Consider the following 20,891-nt stretch of genomic DNA (forward strand, 5'->3'; position numbering starts at 1 on the left):
ATCTTCAGACCAATGAGTAAGGACCCCCTTCCGCAGGAGAATCTCTACTGATGGGTAGTGATTCTCCAGCAGAAGGGGGTCCTTACTCATTGGTCTGAAGATGACCACAATAGTGGTCGAAACCGGTCACCATAGTAAGTAAATTGGCTGATTTGGTGAGGGCAACTAGCAAGGCACGCGGGGTGCAGGCTAAGCTCTATATTTCTAGCATCGTATCCGGGGTTGATCGCGCTCCTTTGGTTTGGAGCAGAGTGGAATGTCTAAATCAGAGGCTCAGACTGCTCTGCAACGGTATCGGATGCGAATTTCTCGACCTCCGCTATCGGCTGTAAAATTGTAGGATTCTCCTTAATAGGTCTGGCGTGCACTACACGCAGGAAACGGTTACTACGGTAACGGAGTACTTGTGACGTACACATGGGGCTTTTTTAGGTTAGCGAACCGCTCCCTTGGGAGCAAAGACAATTTGCCTCTTAAATCAGCCACAGCGACCTCAGAGAATATTGGTCCTCGCAGATCAGAGACAGAAAAGATTAATATGATATTAGTAAAATGCAGGAGCATCCAAGGAAAGGCCCCAGAATTAGTATCGCTTACTGAAGGTTATAATGCACAGATAGTATTAGGAACAGAAAGCTGATTGGAATCAGACGTGAGTGACAACGAAATCCTGAGTTCAGACTAGAATCGTTATCGTAATGATAGTTTAGTCGCCAATGGTGGCGGCATATTTACTACAGTAAATCATTGGATAAAATCTAGAGGGGTTATCATCTCCTCCACTCCTAAACAGGGAAACGGAAGTGAATATCAGACATTCTTTGCAACAAGACCAGTGACCAGTCTCGTGCCTTGCAACCAGTGAAAACTCTCCAATGGTCAGAGGACAAGTTGACTCTCAAAGGTACGAAATCACTAGAGAAAACGTGCGAAGAGATTTGTCACAGTGCTTGTTGTGTACATAGTTCCGCGTAGTCAGCGCGTACACAACTTCCCACTAGAGCGCGACCCACTAAGCAAAACAGCGCAGGCGCAGCGCTCGTCGGTTTACGCACTACGAGATGGCGCTGTCTTAGAGATGGACCAAATTCTGCTTCCGCCGATCCGCGTATTAATATGTAACGCAGCCAATGAGATTGCTGCGAACGTACAACCTTTTCTCCTTGCGGATCACACTCGCCCAGTGATACCTGACCGCGCGAGGTATTATAACGAGTGTACAGATCTCCGATTAGTTAGTCTGCATTAGTCTGTAGTGGTTCAAATGGCTCTGAGCACTATGGGACTCAACTGCTGAGGTCATTAGTCCCCTAGAACTTAGAACTAGTTAAACCTAACTAACCTAAGGACATCACAAACATCCATGCCCGAGGCAGGATTCGAACCTGCGGCCGTAAAGGTCTTGCGGTTCCAGACTGCAGCGCCTTTAACCGCACGGCCACTTCGGCCGGCATGAGTCTGTAGTCAAATTTGAGTCTGCGCCTAATACGTTTATCATATTCCTGTACATAGCCATGAAGATAAATGTATAGACACTTTGTGAGACATGTGAGAATAAGATTAACGTACCAAGGCCAAAGGAACTTCAGATTGTCAGTTGTAAACAGCATCCTGAATCAAGTTAAGTAAGGTTTATGATTGTTATTATTTTAATAAATGTGTGTGAGAATTAATCAAGTTTTGTTTAAAGTTGGTGACCGTCAATCTGCTACTCTAAGCGTTCAAGTGGCATTTCTATCGTCTGACCTAACGGCGGAAGATAAACACGCCACGATAAGACCACGAGACATATTGCTGGCACTCGCCTACTTCGTTAGAGCGACAGGTCAAATAATCTGATGGTGTGTGTACCGAAGGTCTTACAGTACGCACACCACAGTGCTTATATCGATTAATAGACATTGATCGTAGAAGATAATACCAAAGTACTGCAAAGATAAATTCGCGACACAGTAAAAGCAAAACATAATGGTTAGAAATGAGAGTGCCGAATGGACAGCAACTTTCAGAACGTTGGTATTTATAATGATTACAAACAGGAAATTGAACTCATCAGTAGTGATTCTCCAGCGGAAGGAGGTCCTTACTCATTGGTCTAAAGATGACCACAGTAGTGGTGGAAACCGGTCACCATAATAAGTAAATAGTATCAAGACTGTTTTTGATAGTAAATAACCGACACTTTGCTGCTGAGTCTGAGATTGAATATAGTGCCCAAAATTGTTATTTATGTAGTAGAATTCAAATGTGATAAATCGTATTCTGACGAATGCAAACGCCGACTTGCAGGTGTTGACGCGAGACAGTTTCTCTGGCCTTTCGCGCCTCACGTTCCTCAACTTGGAGGACCTGCCGGACGTGGAGCGCTTCGAGCTGGACTGTTTCGCGGGACTGCCGCAGCTGGCGACGCTGCGCATCCAGACGTGGCCGCGCGCCGACAAGTACCGGCTGCGGCTGGGCGGCGCGCTGTCGGCGGTGTGGCCGCTGCGCGAGTTGTCGGTGCGCGTGCAGGAGGCGGCGCTGAGCGACCAGCTGCAGGGTGCCTTCAGCCACGCCAAGCTGCGCCGCCTCGAGCTCAGCGGCTGCGCGCTGCACTCCGTCGCGCCCGACGCCCTCGACGGGCTGGCCGACAGCTCGCACGAGCTGCAGCTGCACCTGCGCCACACGTCGCTGGACGAGCTGCCGGCCGGGCTCGTGGCAGGGCTGGCCGCGCACGTGCCGCACCTCGCGCTCGACCTGCGCGACAACCGCTTCGCCTCCATCTCGCCCTCCGACCTCTACCCAAACGGATCCCTCTGGGAGAGCGTCGGGACCAAGCCCTTTCCAGGTAGAATGTTTTCCACTGTATCAGTACACATTATAGTCGCACAACCTTCTACCTGTGGTAAGTGTTGCCCTGTGCTCATCACCCACTGCCAAATGTTAACGAACCGTCATATCTAGCCTAATACACTACTGGCCATTAAAATTCCTACATCACGAAGTAGACGTGCTACAGACGCAATATTTAACCGACAGGAAGAAGATGCTGTGACATGCAAATGATTAGCTTTTCAGAGCATCACATAAGGTTAGCGCCAGTGGCCACACCTACAACTTGCTGACATGAGGAAAGTTTCCAACCGATTTCACATACACAAACTGCTGTTGACCGGCGTTGCATTGTGAAACGTTGTTTTGATGTCTCGTGTAAGGAGGAGAAATGCGTACCATAACGTTTCCGACTTTGATAAAGGTCGGATTGTAGCCTGTCGCGATTGCGGTTTATCGTATCGCGACTTTGCTGCTCTCTTTGGTCGAGATCCAATGACTGTTAGCAGAATGTGGTATCGGTGGGTTCAGGAGGGTAATATGGAACACCGTGCTGGATCCCAACGGCCTCGTATCACTAGCAGTTGAGATGACAGGCATCTTATCCGCATGGCTGTAACGGATCGTGCAGCCACGTCTCGATCCCTGAGTCAACAGATGGGGCCGTTTACAAGACAACAACCATTTGCCTGAACAGTTCGACGACGTTTGCAGCAGCATGGACTATCAGCTCGGAGACCATGGCTGCAGTCACCCTTCACGCTGCATCATAGACACGAGTGCCTGCGCCGGTGTACTCACCGACAAATGTGGGAGCACGAATGGCCAAACTTCATTTTTTCGGATGATTCCAGGTCCTGTTTACAGCATCATGATGGTCGCATCCATGTTTGGCGACATTGCGGTGAAAGCACATTGGAAGCGTGTATTCGTCATCACCATACTGGCGTATCACCCGGTGTAACGTCTCGGTCACCCCTTGTTTGCATTGACAGCACTTCGAATAGTGGGCGTTACATTTCAGATGTTTTACGACCCGGGGCTCTACCCTTCATTCGATCCCTGCGAAACCCTACATTTCAGCAGCATAATCCACGACCGCATGTTGCAGGTCCTGTACGGGCCTTTCTGGATACAGAAAATGTTCCACTGCTGCCCTGGCCAGCACATTCTCCAGATATCTCACCAACTGAAAACGTCTGGTCAATGGTGGCCGAGCAACTGGCTCGTCACAGTACGCCAGTCACTACTCTTGTTCAACTGTGGTATTGTGTTGAAGCTGCATGGGCAGCTGTACCTGTACACTCCATCCAATCACTGTTTGTCTCAATGCCCAGGCGTATGAAGGCCGTTATTACGGCCAGAGGTGGTTGTTCTGGATACTGATTTCTCAGGATCTATGCATCGAAATTGCGTGAAAATGTAATCACATGTCAGTTCTAATATAATATATTTGTCTAATGAATATCCGTTTATCATCTGTATTTCTTAATGGTGTAGCAATTTTAATGGCCAGTGGTGTATAACAGGCTCTTTGCGTTATAAAGTAAATTTAAGGTGGACGGGAGAGCAAGGAAACGAAAGAAAAGGAGCTAATGATATCAGCTGCATCGGGACTTTATGGGGAATCAGCGTCGATGAGTGAAAATGTGTTCCCTACTTACTAGGCAATTGTGTTAACCACTGCGTCACCCAGACACCTGTGCTTGTTTATCGCAAATGCGAGCTCCCCAGCCAACACGTAACACCACCTAGTGCTAATTGTTTCCAGTCTCCGACCATGTTCTCCAAGTTAGCAAATTTCAGATTGAGGCTGGAGATCGAACGTAAATATAAATGTGCACTAAATGTTGTGCATTATATGAAAAACAGGCAACACCCATTCATATAAATTTTGAGTAATGAGCAATGGCTGAATCAGAGACTAAGAAAAAGATTATCGGGGAAAGTGGCCAAAAACTTTTCATGTATGTGTGTGTGTGTGTGTGTGTGTGTGTGTGTGTGTGTGTGTGTGTGTGTGCACGCACGCCTACTTTTGATACTACGTGGATATGCAGGATCAACGACAACTCTATCGACAAACTTTCGGAGATGGTAGTAAGGAATAAAACGAGAAAAGTGTTTGGTAATCATGGGTTCCACAGTACACACCTAAAACGCTACGAGCGCTTGTTCATCTTCGCAAGTGTGAAACAAATATCTTTTACTGAACAAGTGCTCATATCTCTTAAGGAATGCATTTTAGAGCGCATGATAACTAGGTACTCCTTTCTTGTTTTGCTCCCTACTACCACCCATGGAAGTTTGTCGGTGGAGTACTGGTTCATATTTTTCTTTTCTTTGAGTCACGTCTTCTGACTGGTTTGATGCGACCCGGCATGAATTCTTCTTCTGTGAAAACCTTTTCATCCGAGAGTAGCACTAGCAACCTACGTTCTCAGGTATTTGGTGCATATGTTCCATTCGACGAAGAAGGCTAATGACTTTTGAGTGATCTGACTTCCGACTGGTTTGATGCTGCCCGCTACGAATTCCTCTTCTGTGATAACCTCTTCATCTGAGAGTAGCACTTAAAACCTTCGTCCTCAATTACTTGCTGGATGTATTCCAATTTCTGTTTTTGTCTAGAGTTTTTATTCTTTAGTTTTCCCTCTAATACCACGGAAAGTTTTCCCTCAAGTCTTAACAAACAGCGGCAGCCGCCGAGCCGAAAGAACGCGCAGCAGAGCAGCAGCAGCACTTGTCTGATAAACTGTAAATTAATTTATCCTTCGATTTTTGATCACGTGCTTCTGCAAATAAGTGAACTTTACGTGTGTATTTTACTGTGTAGACCAGTGGTTAGAAAATTAATCGTAGTTTTGGTTGTTGCATAACTCTTGTGAATATCCTTGTGTAGGGCTCCGTCACGCCACTAAGTTTTAATTTTCTGCTAGTAGGCAGCACACAGTTTAGAACAATGCATTCCAGTTTGAGCATTTACCTCGTGCAGTAACTTTTCGGCAAACCGGATTTCTAATAACTGGTATCTGTAAATATTAATGGTTCAAATGGCTCTGAGCACTATGGGACTTAACATCTATGGTCATCAGTCCCGTAGAACTTAGAGCTACTTAAACCTAACTAACCTAACGACATCACACACATCCATTCCCGAGGCAGGATTCGAACCTGCGACCGTAGCAGTCGCGTGGTTCCGGACTGATGCGCCTAGAACCACTCGGCCACCGCGGCCTGCAAATAAATGAACTTCAGTAGAGAAATGTATTTCTATTTAATAGCGTGCAGTCTCGCCTTTAGTATAATTTCAAACTCAGTAGCACTATTTGAGACATATCTATTATATACACAGTAAGATATGGCTAGGAACTCTGCTTAATGTGAGCGGACACAAGGAGAGTTGGCTGCTGTCTGTAAACAGCTAGAATTAACCTTTGGCTATCGTCGTTCAGCTTGTAGATAATGCTCGAAGTTGCGGTGACGTCGGGGCGCCAGTGACGAGGCCTGTGACGCCTTTGGTGCCACTGGAATCCTCTGGTAACCCGGACGTCGCTGCGGCTTCTGATACGCAGCATCTGACCGGTCCGTCCTCATTCCAGAGTGGGTGGCAGACAGTGGTAGGTTCGCTTGTCACTGGGCAGAAGGCAAAAGAGGGAGTAGGCCGTAAGGCTGGCTCCCGACCTCTTAGCAACAGGTACTAGGTCCCACCCAGTGTTGATGATAACTCCGAGTCAGCAAGGGATGCCTCTCCTTTTGAGCGAGCGGTCGATGTTCCTGCCCAATCCGGACAACTACAGAGGGTGGGTAGGCTAGTCACTGGGAGCCCCCCTCAGGGGGGTAGCAGGCAACGAGGGAAAGAACTCCAGTGTGCATTCTGTATGTTTGCCGGGAGGTGTCATCCGTGATGTGGAGGAGGCCCTGCCGGCGGCTATCGAGCGCGCTGGGTGCAACCGGCTGCATCTAGTGGCACATGTCGGCACGAATGGTGTCTGCCGCATGGGTTCTGAGGCCATCCTAGGCTCCTTTCGGCGGCTGGCTGCTTTGGTGAAGGCAACTAGCCAAGGCACGCGGGTTGCAGCCTTAGCTGTCTATTTGTAGAATCTTACCCAGGCTTGATTGTGGTCGACTGGTTTGGAGCAGAGTGAAAGGTCAAAACAAGAGGCTCAGACGGCTCTACGACGGGTTCGGATGCGAATTTCTCGACCTCCGCTATCGGGTGCAGGATTGTAGGGATCCCCTTAATAGGCCAGGAGTGCACTACACGTGGGAAGTGGCCATTACGCTAGCAGAGTACTTGTGGCGTGCACATGGTGCTTTTTTAGGTTAGAGAACCCCTCCCTTGGGAGCAAAGACGATTTTCCTGTTAAATCAGCCATAGCGACCTCAGAGAATCTTGGTCATCGCAGATCAGAGATAGAAAAGATTAATATGTTTTTAGTAAACTGCAGGAGCAACTAAGGAAAGGTCCCAGAATTAGTATCTCTTACATCGCTGACTGGAGGTTATAATGCACAGATAGTACTGGGAACAGAAAGCTGGTTGAAACCAGACGTCAATGACAACGAAATCCTAACTGGAATGGTTATCGTAAAGATAGGTTTGTCGCCAATGGTGGCAGCGAGTTTATTGCAGTAAAAACTCCGATAAAATCTAGCGAGTCTATCACGGATTCCGAATCTGAATTAATCTGGGTGAAACTGAATATCAAAGAACGGTCAAGACTGGTGATCGGATGCTTATATAGACCACCTGGGTCAGGATCTGTAGTTGTAGACCGCTTCAGACAGAACTTGAAGAATATCATTAGTAATTTTCGTTATCATTCCGCTGCAATAGGGTGTGACTTCAACTTGCCAGGTATAGATTGGGAGTGTTATGTCATCAAGACTGGTGCCAGAGACAAGGGATTGTGTGGCATTGTTCTGGAATTTCTTGTCAGAAAATTACGTTGAGCAGATAGAGAACCAACTCGTGAGGGTAACGTCTTAGACCTTCTGGCTACAAACAGACCTGAACTTAACGAATCAGATAACGTAGAGGAAGGTATCATTGATCATAGGGCTGTGACAGCATCTATGACGACGGGTCGTACAAGGAATGTTAAGAAAGGTAGGAAGATATATTTGCTCAGCAAGGGTGACAAGATACAAATTTCAAAATATCTCAGCAGTCAGCGTCAAATATTCGGTGATGAAGACGATGATGTGGAGAACAAATGGAAAAAATTCAAAGACATTATCAGTAAACACTTCCGGGCTAAGTTGCCGTGGTCGATCTGTAGAAATTCTTCTCCCTGACGTTTCGTTCTCAACTACGGAGAACATCTTCCGAGGTGAGTCGACGACTGGCAGCTAGGAGCTGGGGCTCCTACAGATTCGCGGCAGTAGAGCGGCAGCCCCAGCTGTTAGCAGCCAGTCGTCGACTCACCTCGGAAGATGTTCTCCGTAGTTGAGAACGAAACGTTAGGGAGAAGAATTTCTACAGATCGACCACGGCAACTTAGCCCGGAAGTGTTTACTGACAAAGACGCCGGCCGTGAAAGCCTACATGGAATGATTCAAAGACATTGTTCAAAATTCCCCAGACAGGTATGTTCTGAGTAAGGTTTTAAGGGATGGTGATAGAAAAGCGCTACGTAATCAAAGAACATTTCATCTCAGATTCAAGAAAAGTAAAATCCTAGCTGACAAATAAAAACTGAACGAAGCTAAAATGAGCGTAAGAAGAGCAATGAGAGAAGCGTCCAATGATTTGGAAAGTAAAACGTTGTCAGTCGATTGAGTAAAAAGAGTAGGAGATTTTGGTCGTATGTAAAATCAGTAAGTGGGTCAAAATCGTCTATCCATTCTGTCAGCGACCACACCGGTACCGAAACGGAAGATAACAGAGAGAAGGCGCCAACACTGAGTTCGGTCTTCCGAAGTTGTTTCACCGCGGAAGATCGTAACACTATCCCTCCTTTTAATCGTCATTCGAACATATAAATGGCAGATATTGAGATAAGCGATGGCGGAATTGACGCCTTGATTGTACTATTTCCAACTGTCCGCTTTCTCCTCTGCGTTTAAGAATGCAATTTCCATTGAACTCTTAAAGTTACCATCCTTGCTTTCAGTTTCACAGAGGGCTGCTTCTTCTTTTCTTTATGCTGAGTCAACTTTCCGACAACCTTTTTTTTTCGATTTCTTCACATTTTTCATGCGGTGACTGGGGTTTAGCTTCAATGCACTTGATACTTATTTCATTCCTAAGTGAATTATAAATATATATTCCTGAATGTCACGCGAATGCAACTCAATATGTGATTCCCAATTCTCCCGAATATTCATGGGTTGTGAGGCCAGCCGACAACAAATAATAAGATGGCTGCCGTGCAGTGTGACGCGGCACTATGCATAATGACAAGGAGTGATCGGGTATACCTCCAAAAAAGTAAATCGATAAACAATTATTTTGTTACTGCACATTGTCAAGTCAGTGATTTACAAGCCCACAGGGTTATTCAAAGAAACAGGTAAAAGAGTCAAACGCACCACAAGCAGTCAGAATATTACGTTCCAAGGTCACGATTTTAAACAAAGAAAAGAAAATTGAGGAGAGAATGACAACTTTGAGTTAACAGCATAACGAAGTGGAAGGGTAATATAATGCGTTGTAATCAGCTTCCAAAAAAATGTTCAAATGTGTGTGAAATCTTATGGGACTTAACTGCTAAGGTCATCAGACCCTAAGCTTACACACTACTTAGCCTACATTATCCTAAGGACAAACACACACACCCATGCCCGAGGGAGGACTCGAACCTTCGCCGGGATCAGCCGCACAGTCCATGACTGCAGCGAATCAGCTTCCATTCAAACAAGTATGAGCAACCGACGAGTTTCCATTTAACCACACGCAAGCACTCTGCCCCATTCATAATAGCGGAGTAATCGTCACCAACTAATACCAATATAACTTATCCACTTTGACTAAGCTTCTCCAAGATAAATTCATTGAAAAATTTACATATCGACGCAGATCACCACCAGGCAATGACAGTCCGCTCTCCAACCGAACACATCTACTCCACTCCTGAACACGGAAACGGAACTGAATATCAAACACTCTTTACAACAAGACCGGTAACCAGTCTTGTGCCTTGCAACCAGTGAAAGCTCCACAATGGTCGGAGGACTAATTGACTCTCAAAGGTACGAAATCACTACAGCAAACGTGCGAAGAGATTTGTCACAGTGCTTATATCGATTAATAGACATTGATCGTAGAAGATAATCCCGAAGTGTTGCAAAGATTAATTCGCGACACAGTAAAAGCAAAACATAATGGTTAGAAATGAAAGTACCGAATGGACAGAAAACTTTCAGAATGTTGGTATTTATAATGATTACGAACAGGAAATTGTACTCTTTTTTGATTCAGAAAAAACGGACAAATACCTACAATAGGGCCTATGCTGGGCCCGGAACAGGAGATAAGTGGCTCCTTCCGAACTGAGAGAGAGAAGAGATCGACGGCATTTGACGTGACAAGTGTCACCCCGCTGGACGTGTGTGAGCCGACAGACTGACGCCGCGTGTCACAGCGGCGGCGCCCTCTCTGCCGCGATTAAGACCCTCCTAGTGTCACACAGAACTGTGGACAGACACTCTTACTGGCACCGAGCCAACAGAGAGCAGCATTTATATTTTTGGTATCTCCACGTCGGGACACATTTTATATGGCGAATGGTTTATTGTACACATTGAAAGCTAAATTATATTACTTAAGTCAACATACGTGGAACAGTGCCATTTCGATACCAACAATAGCAATAGATGCTGTGATTGGAGGACAGTGCAGTATAATTACTTCCAGTTCCACAGATAAATTTATTTGAGTTATCCATCAAAAATTCTACGGTAATTTACTGTAAATTCTAACAACCAAACCAGCACCCATATTTCCATCACACAAAATGAAACAATGGTACCACCCATATACTGTTGATAATCTCATTGGTACTACACTATGTGAACAAAAGCATCCAGACACCCCGAAAAACATATGTTTATCATGTTAGGTGCATTGTGCTGCCATATACTGCCAGGTACTCAACATCAGCGACCTCTGTAGTCATTAGACATCATGAGAGAGCAGAACGGGGCGTTGCGCGGAACTCACGTACTTCGAACGTTGTCAGGTGATTGGATGTCATTTGTGTCATACCTCGGTACGCGAGACTTCCACACTTCTGAACATCCTTATGTCCACCGTTTCCGATGTGATAGTGAAGTGGAAACGTGAAGGGACTCGTACAGCACGAAAGGATACAGTGCGACCTCGTCTGTTGACTTACAGAGACCGCCGACAGTTGAAGAGGGGTCGTAATGTGTAATAGGCACACATCTGTCCAGACCGTCACACAGAAAGTCCAAACTGCATCAGGATTCGCTGCAAGTACTATGACAGTTAGGCGGGAGGTGAGAAAACTTGGATTTCATGGTTGAGCGGCTGCTCATAAAGCACACATCACGCTGGTAAATGCCAAACGACGCCTCGCTTGGTGTAAGGAACGTAAACATTGGACGATTGAACAGTGGAAAAACGTTGTGTGGAGTGACACAATGTGGCGATCCGATAGCAGGGTGTGCGTATGGCGAATGCCAGGTGAACGTCACCTGCCAGCGTGTGTAGTGCCAACAGTAAAATTCGGAGGAGGTGGTGTTATGGTGTGTTCGTGTTGCACCCCTTCGCTTGCACCCCTTGTCGTTTTGCGTGGCACTGTCACAGTACAGGGGCCTACATTGATGTTTTAAGCACCTACCTGCTTCCCACAGCTGAAGAGTAATTCGTGGAGGGCGACCGCATCTTTCAACACGATCGAGCACCTGTTCATAATGGACGGCCTTTGGCGGAGTGGTTACATGGCAACAGCATTCCTGTAATGGACTGGCCGGCACAGAGTCCTGACCTGAATTCTATAGAACGCCTTTGGGATGTTTTGGAACGCCGACTTCGAACCAAGTCTCCAGACGGACATCAGTAGCTGTCCTCAGTGCAGCACTCCGGGAAGAATGGGCTGCCTTTCCCCAAGAAGCCTTCCAGCACCTGATTAAACGTATGCCTGCGAAAGTGGAAGCTGTCATCAAGGCTAAGGGTGGGTCAACACCATATTGAGTTCCAGCATTACCGATGGAGGGCGCCACGCACTTGTAAGTCACTTTCAGCGAGGTGTCCAGATACTTTTGATCACATAGTGTATCTTGGATGCTAGTTAGTAGTTCCAGACAAATAGACCATAGCCAACATTAGTACATTAATTAATTTCATTGTCGGGTGATGCGTACTCGCTGTCTTAGCCTCGAGCACCTAATGGCTTTGACGTCCCATTTATGTGACTGCCGGAAAGGGTTCTTATACGCGTGTCTATAGCCCAGCAGGACAGATCCTTGCATTTAATAGCACTAGATAATGGAGAAAGATTACGCTCCTGACAAAAATGTTGAGTGACGTTCCAGGTAAGGAGGCTGTCCTTGATATTTGCAGTGAAGTGCAGCAGGTGGGCTATACCTCTTAGTCACTCTGTCATTTTACAAAATTCTCCACTTGTATGTTCTTAAATTTGATTGGCCGGCTTAGATCTTTATTCCTTCGAAACTAATCAGGATGTTACCAACTTACACTGAGATTGTTTAGCTGCCTTGTTTCATGCGAAGAAATGTTTCGTTTGAGAGAATTCCAGAGTAAAAGCGTTACCAATTCATGTAAGTGCTAATCCAACGTTTATTAAAATTTCTATCTACTGCTCCAGAGACTCGTTCTTAGTCCACTGTTGCTGGCCTTGCACATCAAACAGGTGAAACTTCGCTTCTTCAGCTCTAGTGACAGCTGGAAGGGGGTTGTCTGGGGCATCACTGTCTGGAGAGATACGTACACTCCTGTCAGGACAAGTACCCTGCCCAACTCTACATTTTCATATGAAATTCCTCAATATAAACTGTTCAAAATGCCTTCCGTTAGCCCTAACATATACATCAAAGCGCCGTCACGTGGTATCCCATTTGAGCGGAAAGGGTTTTTATACGCGTGAGTACTGCGTATGCTTTCACAACTTCCTGCAATACGGGCATGAAGATTCTCTGCACCCTGTAGCTCGGCTTCATACATCATGGCTTTAAAACGTTCCCTGAAATAACTGTTTAGCAGGTTTAGAACCGAAAACCTAAGCCGTCCTATCCCTCTTTGGCTAAATCTGCTGTTTAAAAGCTGGCCGACTTGAAAGGAGGAGAAGCTTAATGGTCCATAAAGTAAGTGTTTTGTCGTATTAATAAAAGCATATATCACGTAGCACATCAGGTCCAGAACTCTCAGAAAGCGTAGTTAATCCGTTCATTCCAGCTGGATAGTGAATAACATTACCTTGACAGTCACTTAAATTGTCTGCCCAAAAGTGGCATAAAATTCATGTTGATGATTCGCTTTAGTACAGAATGACTACTGACATTGGGCCATATCTGCTGATTTTGAAAATTCAGAATGCGATCACACTTTAATGACGCCTCATGCTAGGACAGCATATATGCAATAAAATAAAGGTTCATTTGCTTATAATGCCTAAACATTCTAAAAATGGTCTGGATGCAATAGATTACAATGCTACATTGGTTAGACGATCAGGTAGCAAACATAAATTTTTTTCTGTTACCTTTCTTAGGCTGCCATTGTGGACAACGTCAACTGCACCAATAAATGCCTCATCCAGTCGAATTTTTCTCGTCCTTCTAGGTGTTACCCAGTCTAAATGACATACTTAAACATCATATGTTCCTTAAACAGAGAGATCAGGTGCCTCAAACCCCACTTATTGTGGCACAATCATTCTGGGTATCTCTCCCAATACAAATGTTTGGTGACACAGCTGATACCATACGCTAAATCATACATCAAGTGGGCACCTTCGAATCCATATATGCACCGACATCCAAGTCAGTAATAAACTCTAGTAAACAGTTATGTGATCGCTGAGACCATAATTGTCACCCAAACTGTTGATACTTAAAAATAGGGCTGTGAAGTTAGTCACACATCATCACAAGCAATGACTTGGGTGGTTTGCCAACAACACTATCCATGAAGTGGAACACAAAACTACCACTGTCTTTTCCCCTTGTGCACAGTCTGTAAAGACATGGGCCAAGCTACAATGACGGGAGAAAAATAGCAGCATCAAGGAGGAGCTGTGCGACATAAGCGAGAGTCGGTAGGGGTGTCTCTATATCGGAAACAGGATGTCTCTTCAGATTTGGCGCTAGTAGCGCCTCTGTGGGGACACAAGTCACGTTTACTTTAAATACACTTTGTAATTGTCGTGAGTGTTAGTTACGTTTGAGACTGGACATAGTGAGCTGAAGTTAGTAGCCGGCCGTTGTGGCAGAGCGGTTCTAGTTGCCTCAGTCCGGAATCGCGCTGCTGCAGTGGTCGCAGGTTCGAATCCTGCCTCGGGCATGGATGTGTGTGATGTACTAGGTTAGTTAGGTTTAAGTAGTTCTAAGTCTAGAGGACTGATGACCTCAGATGTTAAGTCCCATAGTGCTCAGACCCATTTCATTTGATGTTGGTAAAGAATGCCTTTAAGGTGAAAAACACACCATTATCAGCACCTCACTAGGTTTGAACGACGTTGTGTAATGGGGCTACGAGAAGCTGGATGTTCCTTCTGTGATACCACTGAAAGAGTTGGCAGGAATGAAGCCACTGTACATAACTGATGGCAGCAGCGGTCACGAGAATGTTCAGTCGTAAGGAGCCCAGGGTCCAGATGACCATTTGGCATATAGAGATGGAAGACCATCGTGTTCGATGTAGGGCTCTGGTGCATCGTACTGCAACTGCAACAGCAATTAGAGCTCCAGTTGCCACTGACACCAATACCATACAGTGCACTGACCCCAAACCAGTGGTGTCAAACGAGAGGTCATTGGAGGGCAGAGTGAAGGTCTGTTGTGTTTGCTAACGAAACCTCACTAAGCCTTAGTGCCAGTGATGGCTGTGTGTTGGTTAGGAGGAGGTAAGTTGAGGGCCTGCAACAAACCTGTCTGCACACTAGGCACATGGGACCTACACATGGGGCCGTGGTATGTGGGTGCGATTCGTATAACTGCAGGAGTATCCGTGGTTATCTCACAAAACCTGACTGTAAATCTGTACATGTATTTGGTGATTCGAGCAGTTATGCTGCTATTCATGAACAGCATTTCACGTGGTGTTTCCCAACAGAATAACGCTCACCAATATACCACGGCTGTAGCCCAACATGGTCTACAGAGTGTCAACATGTTACCTTGGCCTGCTCGATCACCAGATCTGTCTCCAGTCGAGTACATATGGGTTGTCATTGGACGACAGCACCAGCGTCATCTATGAACAGCATTAACCGTCCCTGTATGGTCCAGCCATGTGCAAAAGGCATGAAACTCCACCCCACAAAAATTTGGAAATTTGTGCTAAGTTCCTATGGGACCAAACTACCGAGGTCATCGGTTACACACTACTTAATCTAACTGAAACTAACTTATGCTAAGGAAAACAGACACACCCATGCCCGAGGGAGGACTCAGATCTCCGATGGGGACAGTTGTGTGAACTGTGGCAAAGCGCCTCAGACAGCGAGGCTACCCTGCGAGGCCTCCAACCCACAAACCGACATATGGCACTTGCACAACACAATGTATTCACGTTTGCAGTTATTACTGTACTTGTGTAGCATTTTTGCATTGGCTTACCTTGCCAATAGGTCAACCTAAAGTCTAGCGATCTTAAGCAGTTGAATATGCTACCTAGACAAATGTATTTCCGAAATTTTATTATTCTGAGTTAGTTATTTTTTGATGCTGAGATTTTTTTCTCGTCCGTATACTCCATGGCTATTTTAGATCTTCTTGCTATGAGCAGCGTACGGTGCCTCTTCGCTAATCTTTGAAAAATATAAACCCCTTCTGTCGCAGGTGGCCTGTTGCTGTCAGGGAACCCGTGGACGTGCGACTGCGGCCTGGTGTGGCTGGGCCACTGGCTGCGGCGGTGGCTGCGCGAGACGCTGCAGATCCACACGGTGGTGGTGGAGGGCGCGCAGCAGCTGAGCGCGGCGGCGCGCGAGGCCACCTGCTGGGACGCGGCGGCCAGCCGGCAGGTGGCGCTGCTGCAGCTGCGCGCGCCCGACCTGGCGTGCCACCCCAGCGCGCTCAGCCACGGCGGCGCCGCGCCCCGGTCGCGGGCCTCGCTGCTGCTCGCCCTGGCGCCACTCGTCCTCACCGCCAGGAGCGCTCTGGCCGCGTAGTCTGCGCCCGCAGCGCCCTGCGCGGGCGGGTGCGCCACCACTCTGCAGATACCGCGGCGGACGCGCTAACGTACCGGCTGCGAATCTCCAACAATACCACTGAGATCCAAGCTCAGTGAGATCCGTCGGTAGCTCTATTTTGCAATCAAAGTGTGACTGTAGAGTGTTAAACGGCTATAACCTCTCATTCGAAACTTATGAGTACTAATGGTGTAAGTGAGTGCTCGAACTATTTAATGACATACTTCGCTTAACAACTATTTCTCATCGATTTAGTTTCGTTGCTCGATTTCTGTTCCAGGACGTGAAACCGCTTCAGCCTGCTATGGTTGATGCTTAAAAGACTCCGTGATACAAATACTGAATTCTGTTTGTAATGTATCGAGACCAAGGTATAGTTATCAACTGTTTGTAAAGCCGTCAGATTAAGAGTTGTCCTGTTCTGTTAACCGACAAGTGTGACACACATAGTGATTGCGGGTTGTGAACTACGAAAGAAGGAAAACCGAAAACTGAGGAAAGTAGTTAGTACTGCATTTTCTCTGTAAGAATCATAGTACAGCTCCAATGGACTTGAAATAACAGCCAACCAGTTGCAAAGTACAGGTTTGTTATACCTTGACCATGATTTCGACAGTTCCAAAAGTCATCTCCAGAAGGTATTGTAGACAGAATCATATATATTATCTATATCAAATAAGGAGTCGTCGACTCTGTCTTATACATGTGCGTTTCATCCACTTAATCTCTACTGTAGACAAGTACAATTACAATTCCTGTACAAGACAGTGTCAATGACTACAACGTTGGACTCAGACAATATTTGATTCTACATACAATACCTTATGAAGAAGACAGGTTTCAAAATGTTGAAACTGTGGGCGAGTTTTAATAAATCTGAATTTTGAAACTGGTTAGCTGTTATTTCCATTTCGTTGAAGCTTTTGCATTTACAGTTGCTGAATCGCACCCATGTTCCAAATCATAGGATTCTAGAACTATAACCCGTCTCATGACGGGTATTCACCGTATATTACCTGCTATTAATTGTTTTACCTGCTGGAAAACTGTCTCAGATGTAGATAGGAATAACGATTAAGGCCTTGGACGCGGAACACAAATTTTATTTGGACAGTAATTAGGTAGGAATTTGGATGGGCCATTTCGAAGGCAGCACATTACTATTCGCCTTAACTGATTTGATAAAAGCACTCTAAGTCTACATATCGACCGACGGATGCGTGTGTCAACCTCGACGCTTTTCCATTCTGAACTTGTTGTCTCCCACTATTAGCCCTCAGTCGATACACAACTGTAGTTTTCCCTGCAGTACTACTATGTATATATTAAACAGCAATCGAGAGCTGCAAAATAAAAAAAAATAAATATAATAAATAAATAAAATAAAAAAAGCAGTCCCTTGAAATGAAAGGGTAGGACTAGGCTAAAGTATTGAAGACGCAGTATGCAGGGCAAGTTCCTACCGATTTCCTAATGTTTACGTGTTATGGGGCGGACTCTGTTACGCGTCAGCTGTCAATGCCGGCCTCAATATTTTGCACGTTACGCACCTCCCGTTGCGAAAGATTTCTGATCGATAATTTAATAGCGTCATTTCAGTAAGCTGTTTTATTTAACTGACTGGTGTTAAGAAAGTGTACTCTCCCCGTGAAATATTATTGTTGCTTCAATAATTCGGAAGATTAAGCAGTTAAGAAGATGTCTTACAATCACTGAAAAGTTCCTGACGACTCTATAAGTTGATTATTCTGATACCTGGATAGCAATGTAACCAGTGGAAAATTTTTGGACAAAAGAATGTTCAAATCTGTGTGAAATCTTATGGGACTTAACTGTTAAGGTCATCAGTCCCTAAGCTTACACACTACGTAACCTAAATTATCCTAAGGACAAACACACACCCATGCCCGAGGGAGGACTCGAACCTCCGCCGGGACCAGCCGCACAGTCCATGACTGCAGCGCCTTAGACCACTCGGCTAATCCCACGAAGGAATTTTGGGACATGTTAAGTCTCTTGCACAGAGTGACTTAGTGATAGGTATATTATAAGCTCTGCCCATACAGTAAATTACTAATCCCTTTACCTGATGGTACCTGTTGCAAACATTGTTCGATGTGTTTGAAGGCTTATAAGCATTAGAGATGTACACGTTACGCGGGACTTCCGACACCAACACTACAAAACCTGATACCTACTTACATACTTTACAGTCACAGAAACGAACATTTCTTTCACTTTCGTCGTAGTATTAAATTCCCAAGTTTTTGGTGAACATATAATAGCACACGAAAAACGAGATGATCCAGAATGATCGAGACTTATTTTGCAATTAAAAATGTGCAACTGCGAATGAAGAACAAATGAGAATTGTTTTCAATGTCAGTACAGTTATTATGTTTATCTATTCTATATTTATCAGTGCATTGGTTTTTTTTATTTTATTGTGGACTCTTTCTTGGTGTAAAGACCATATGGCTGTTAAGTAACTTTTAGGGGACGCACATACATCTGACATATCATTAAAATTAAATGTCTTCTTAAGGACTTTCAAACACGGAACATATCTGCGATTTTTGTCTAACATAGCTATAAGAAATAGTATATCTGAACGCAATGTTTTGTTGTGAATACAAGATTCAGAGCGCTGTCATTCTTGGATCAGCTTTTCGATCCAAACTTCCTTTTAGGGTCACTGTTCATTGTAACAGTATTTCCGTTACAGTAGTCAGGTCAACAAAATATGTTGCTGTGTGTGTTGATCTCACATTGGAGCACACCATTTTTTTACTGTAAATTATGTCAGGAGGTAGAAAGTGGTGCTACAGATGTTTATTTTTAGATCTCTAATCACTGCGTTTTAGTGCTACTATTGTTTGAGTGGGAACTTTTTCAGGTTATTGGGTCCAGTCCATGTATTGCTACCTGTGCGAAACATCCAGTAACAAAACTTAACTCTGACCGATAGTGTGTGTGTTATCTGGTACATCAAATCATCGTATCGGAATATTTAGTTGCAGTTCGGAACAGTAAAACTAGATTGAAGATGTTAATAGCAATCTTTGCGAAACTGTGGATTTGTAGAATATTGACGCCAATAGCTGAGTGCCATTTTTTCCATCATGCGTCAGGAGACCAGATTCGTACGTCCATTAATTTTCGATTAGTTTGTTCCTGTAACTGGGTGTATTTGGAGAGCCACGAAAAACCCAAATCAGGATGATCGGACGTTCGATTTCAACACCGCTTGTCAAGAACACAAAATTAAAGAAAGTGAGTTTCGGCCAGTGGCTTACCCATAGCAGCACATATGTCGAGAAACCTTTAGCAGATTATACCATTTTCTGTGATGCACGTAAAAATTCTGGAAGTCTTAAGGAAGAATTAGAGGACCTTCGTCATCATCCACAGTTATTAGCGTGGAGGATGTTATTTCGATGTCGAATGGTAGCAAAACGTTATGATCGAATTCTTAATGCCATTATTTTACATGTATGTAACTTCATCCAAAATTATCATTAAGATCTATGAAACAGTTCGCTGTGCAACCAAGCACTGGAAATGGTGTGCATTCTATGTATATGGTAATTAATTGGGACTAATGTAAAGGCTATGTGTTACATGCTGTACCGTTTGAGGATCCGTGTAAACTGTACATTCAACTCAGAAAACAAACTATAAAATTTCTTCGGAACCAACACTGCGACAACTGCACATTCTCGGTAAAGTTTACATTTATCTCTGAAGTCAGACTATGGTTAGTGGAAATAAAACAGATTGTTACTCAGCTGTGTACAGCATAGTGTACAGAACTGCCCTCTTCTTTAGTACCGCTGCTTAATAGTTTGTGACTCATTTTTCTTTATTTTAAATCAGCCTGTATAACCCTTCCATTACATAATGCGAAACGGCGTACCTCCTTCATACTACACGTATTTAGTGTTGTGTAACGTAGTAGAATACTATAGAGTGCACACCCGTGAAATTAAAGACGCTGACGGTTACCAGAAAGATTGCTATCTTTGAAGTCAACAGTGAATGTGAATCCAAGCTTCGAAGTATATTCTGCCTAATCTGCAGGCGACGCAGTGATAATCCAATGAATCAGGGTCAACTTGAAATGAACTTAATTGAAAACAATTAGAATTTGTACTTACTGTGTATTGGGTGTTTCTAACTTGAAATTATCCGTCATACTCGTCAATGTGAGCCGTTCACCTACGACGCAGCACTGGGCACTGTTACAGCAGTTCCTATGTACAGATCAATAGAGAGATGAGTCTCCCAGCGAAATTTAGTATGTGGCTGAACGGTACTGTTGTTAAAACTGGAAAACGTGCTCAAATGTATCACAATGTGCCAATGAGAGGTATGTTTTCTCTTTCGCAGAGAGCCAAACTTGAGTATTATATTTTTTCAGTACCTTTGTTTAGTGGGACCGATTTGACTTTCAATATCTAACTGTCGTGTTGGTTAATTTGAGAATAAGCTTACAGAGATGTTGTAGTGTGAGTGTGCTATAATTTCTGTCGTTGCACAATGTGTTTACTTCTACTGCATTTTCATCTCTCTTGTACTTATGACTGTAAAATAAAGATCGCAATTTTAAGAATTTGTTACGTATATGAAAGAAGGATGCTGCTATATACGATTTTCAACCGTGGATACGAACATGTTAGTTTCCGTCCTCACCACTGTCGAGAGATCTCACATTTTATGCAAACGAATATAGTTGATTATGAAC

The 20,891-nt window shown here is 44.7% G+C and overlaps 1 protein-coding gene across 1 annotated transcript in view; it reads left to right on the top strand.

Moving 5' to 3' along the window:
- The window catches only part of LOC126456628 (chaoptin-like), a 176,992-nt gene extending 160,866 nt beyond the window's left edge, over positions 1–16,126 (top strand). Inside the window, exons 9-10 of the mRNA XM_050092371.1 lie at positions 2,290–2,827; positions 15,798–16,126. Of these exons, the coding sequence (XP_049948328.1) occupies positions 2,290–2,827; positions 15,798–16,126 (867 nt within the window). The remainder of the gene's footprint in view (positions 1–2,289; positions 2,828–15,797) is intronic.
- Positions 16,127–20,891: the final 4,765 nt, after the last annotated feature.

Source organism: Schistocerca serialis, chromosome 2 (genome assembly GCF_023864345.2).
Source record: "Schistocerca serialis cubense isolate TAMUIC-IGC-003099 chromosome 2, iqSchSeri2.2, whole genome shotgun sequence".
Taxonomy (NCBI): Eukaryota; Metazoa; Arthropoda; class Insecta; order Orthoptera; family Acrididae; genus Schistocerca; species Schistocerca serialis.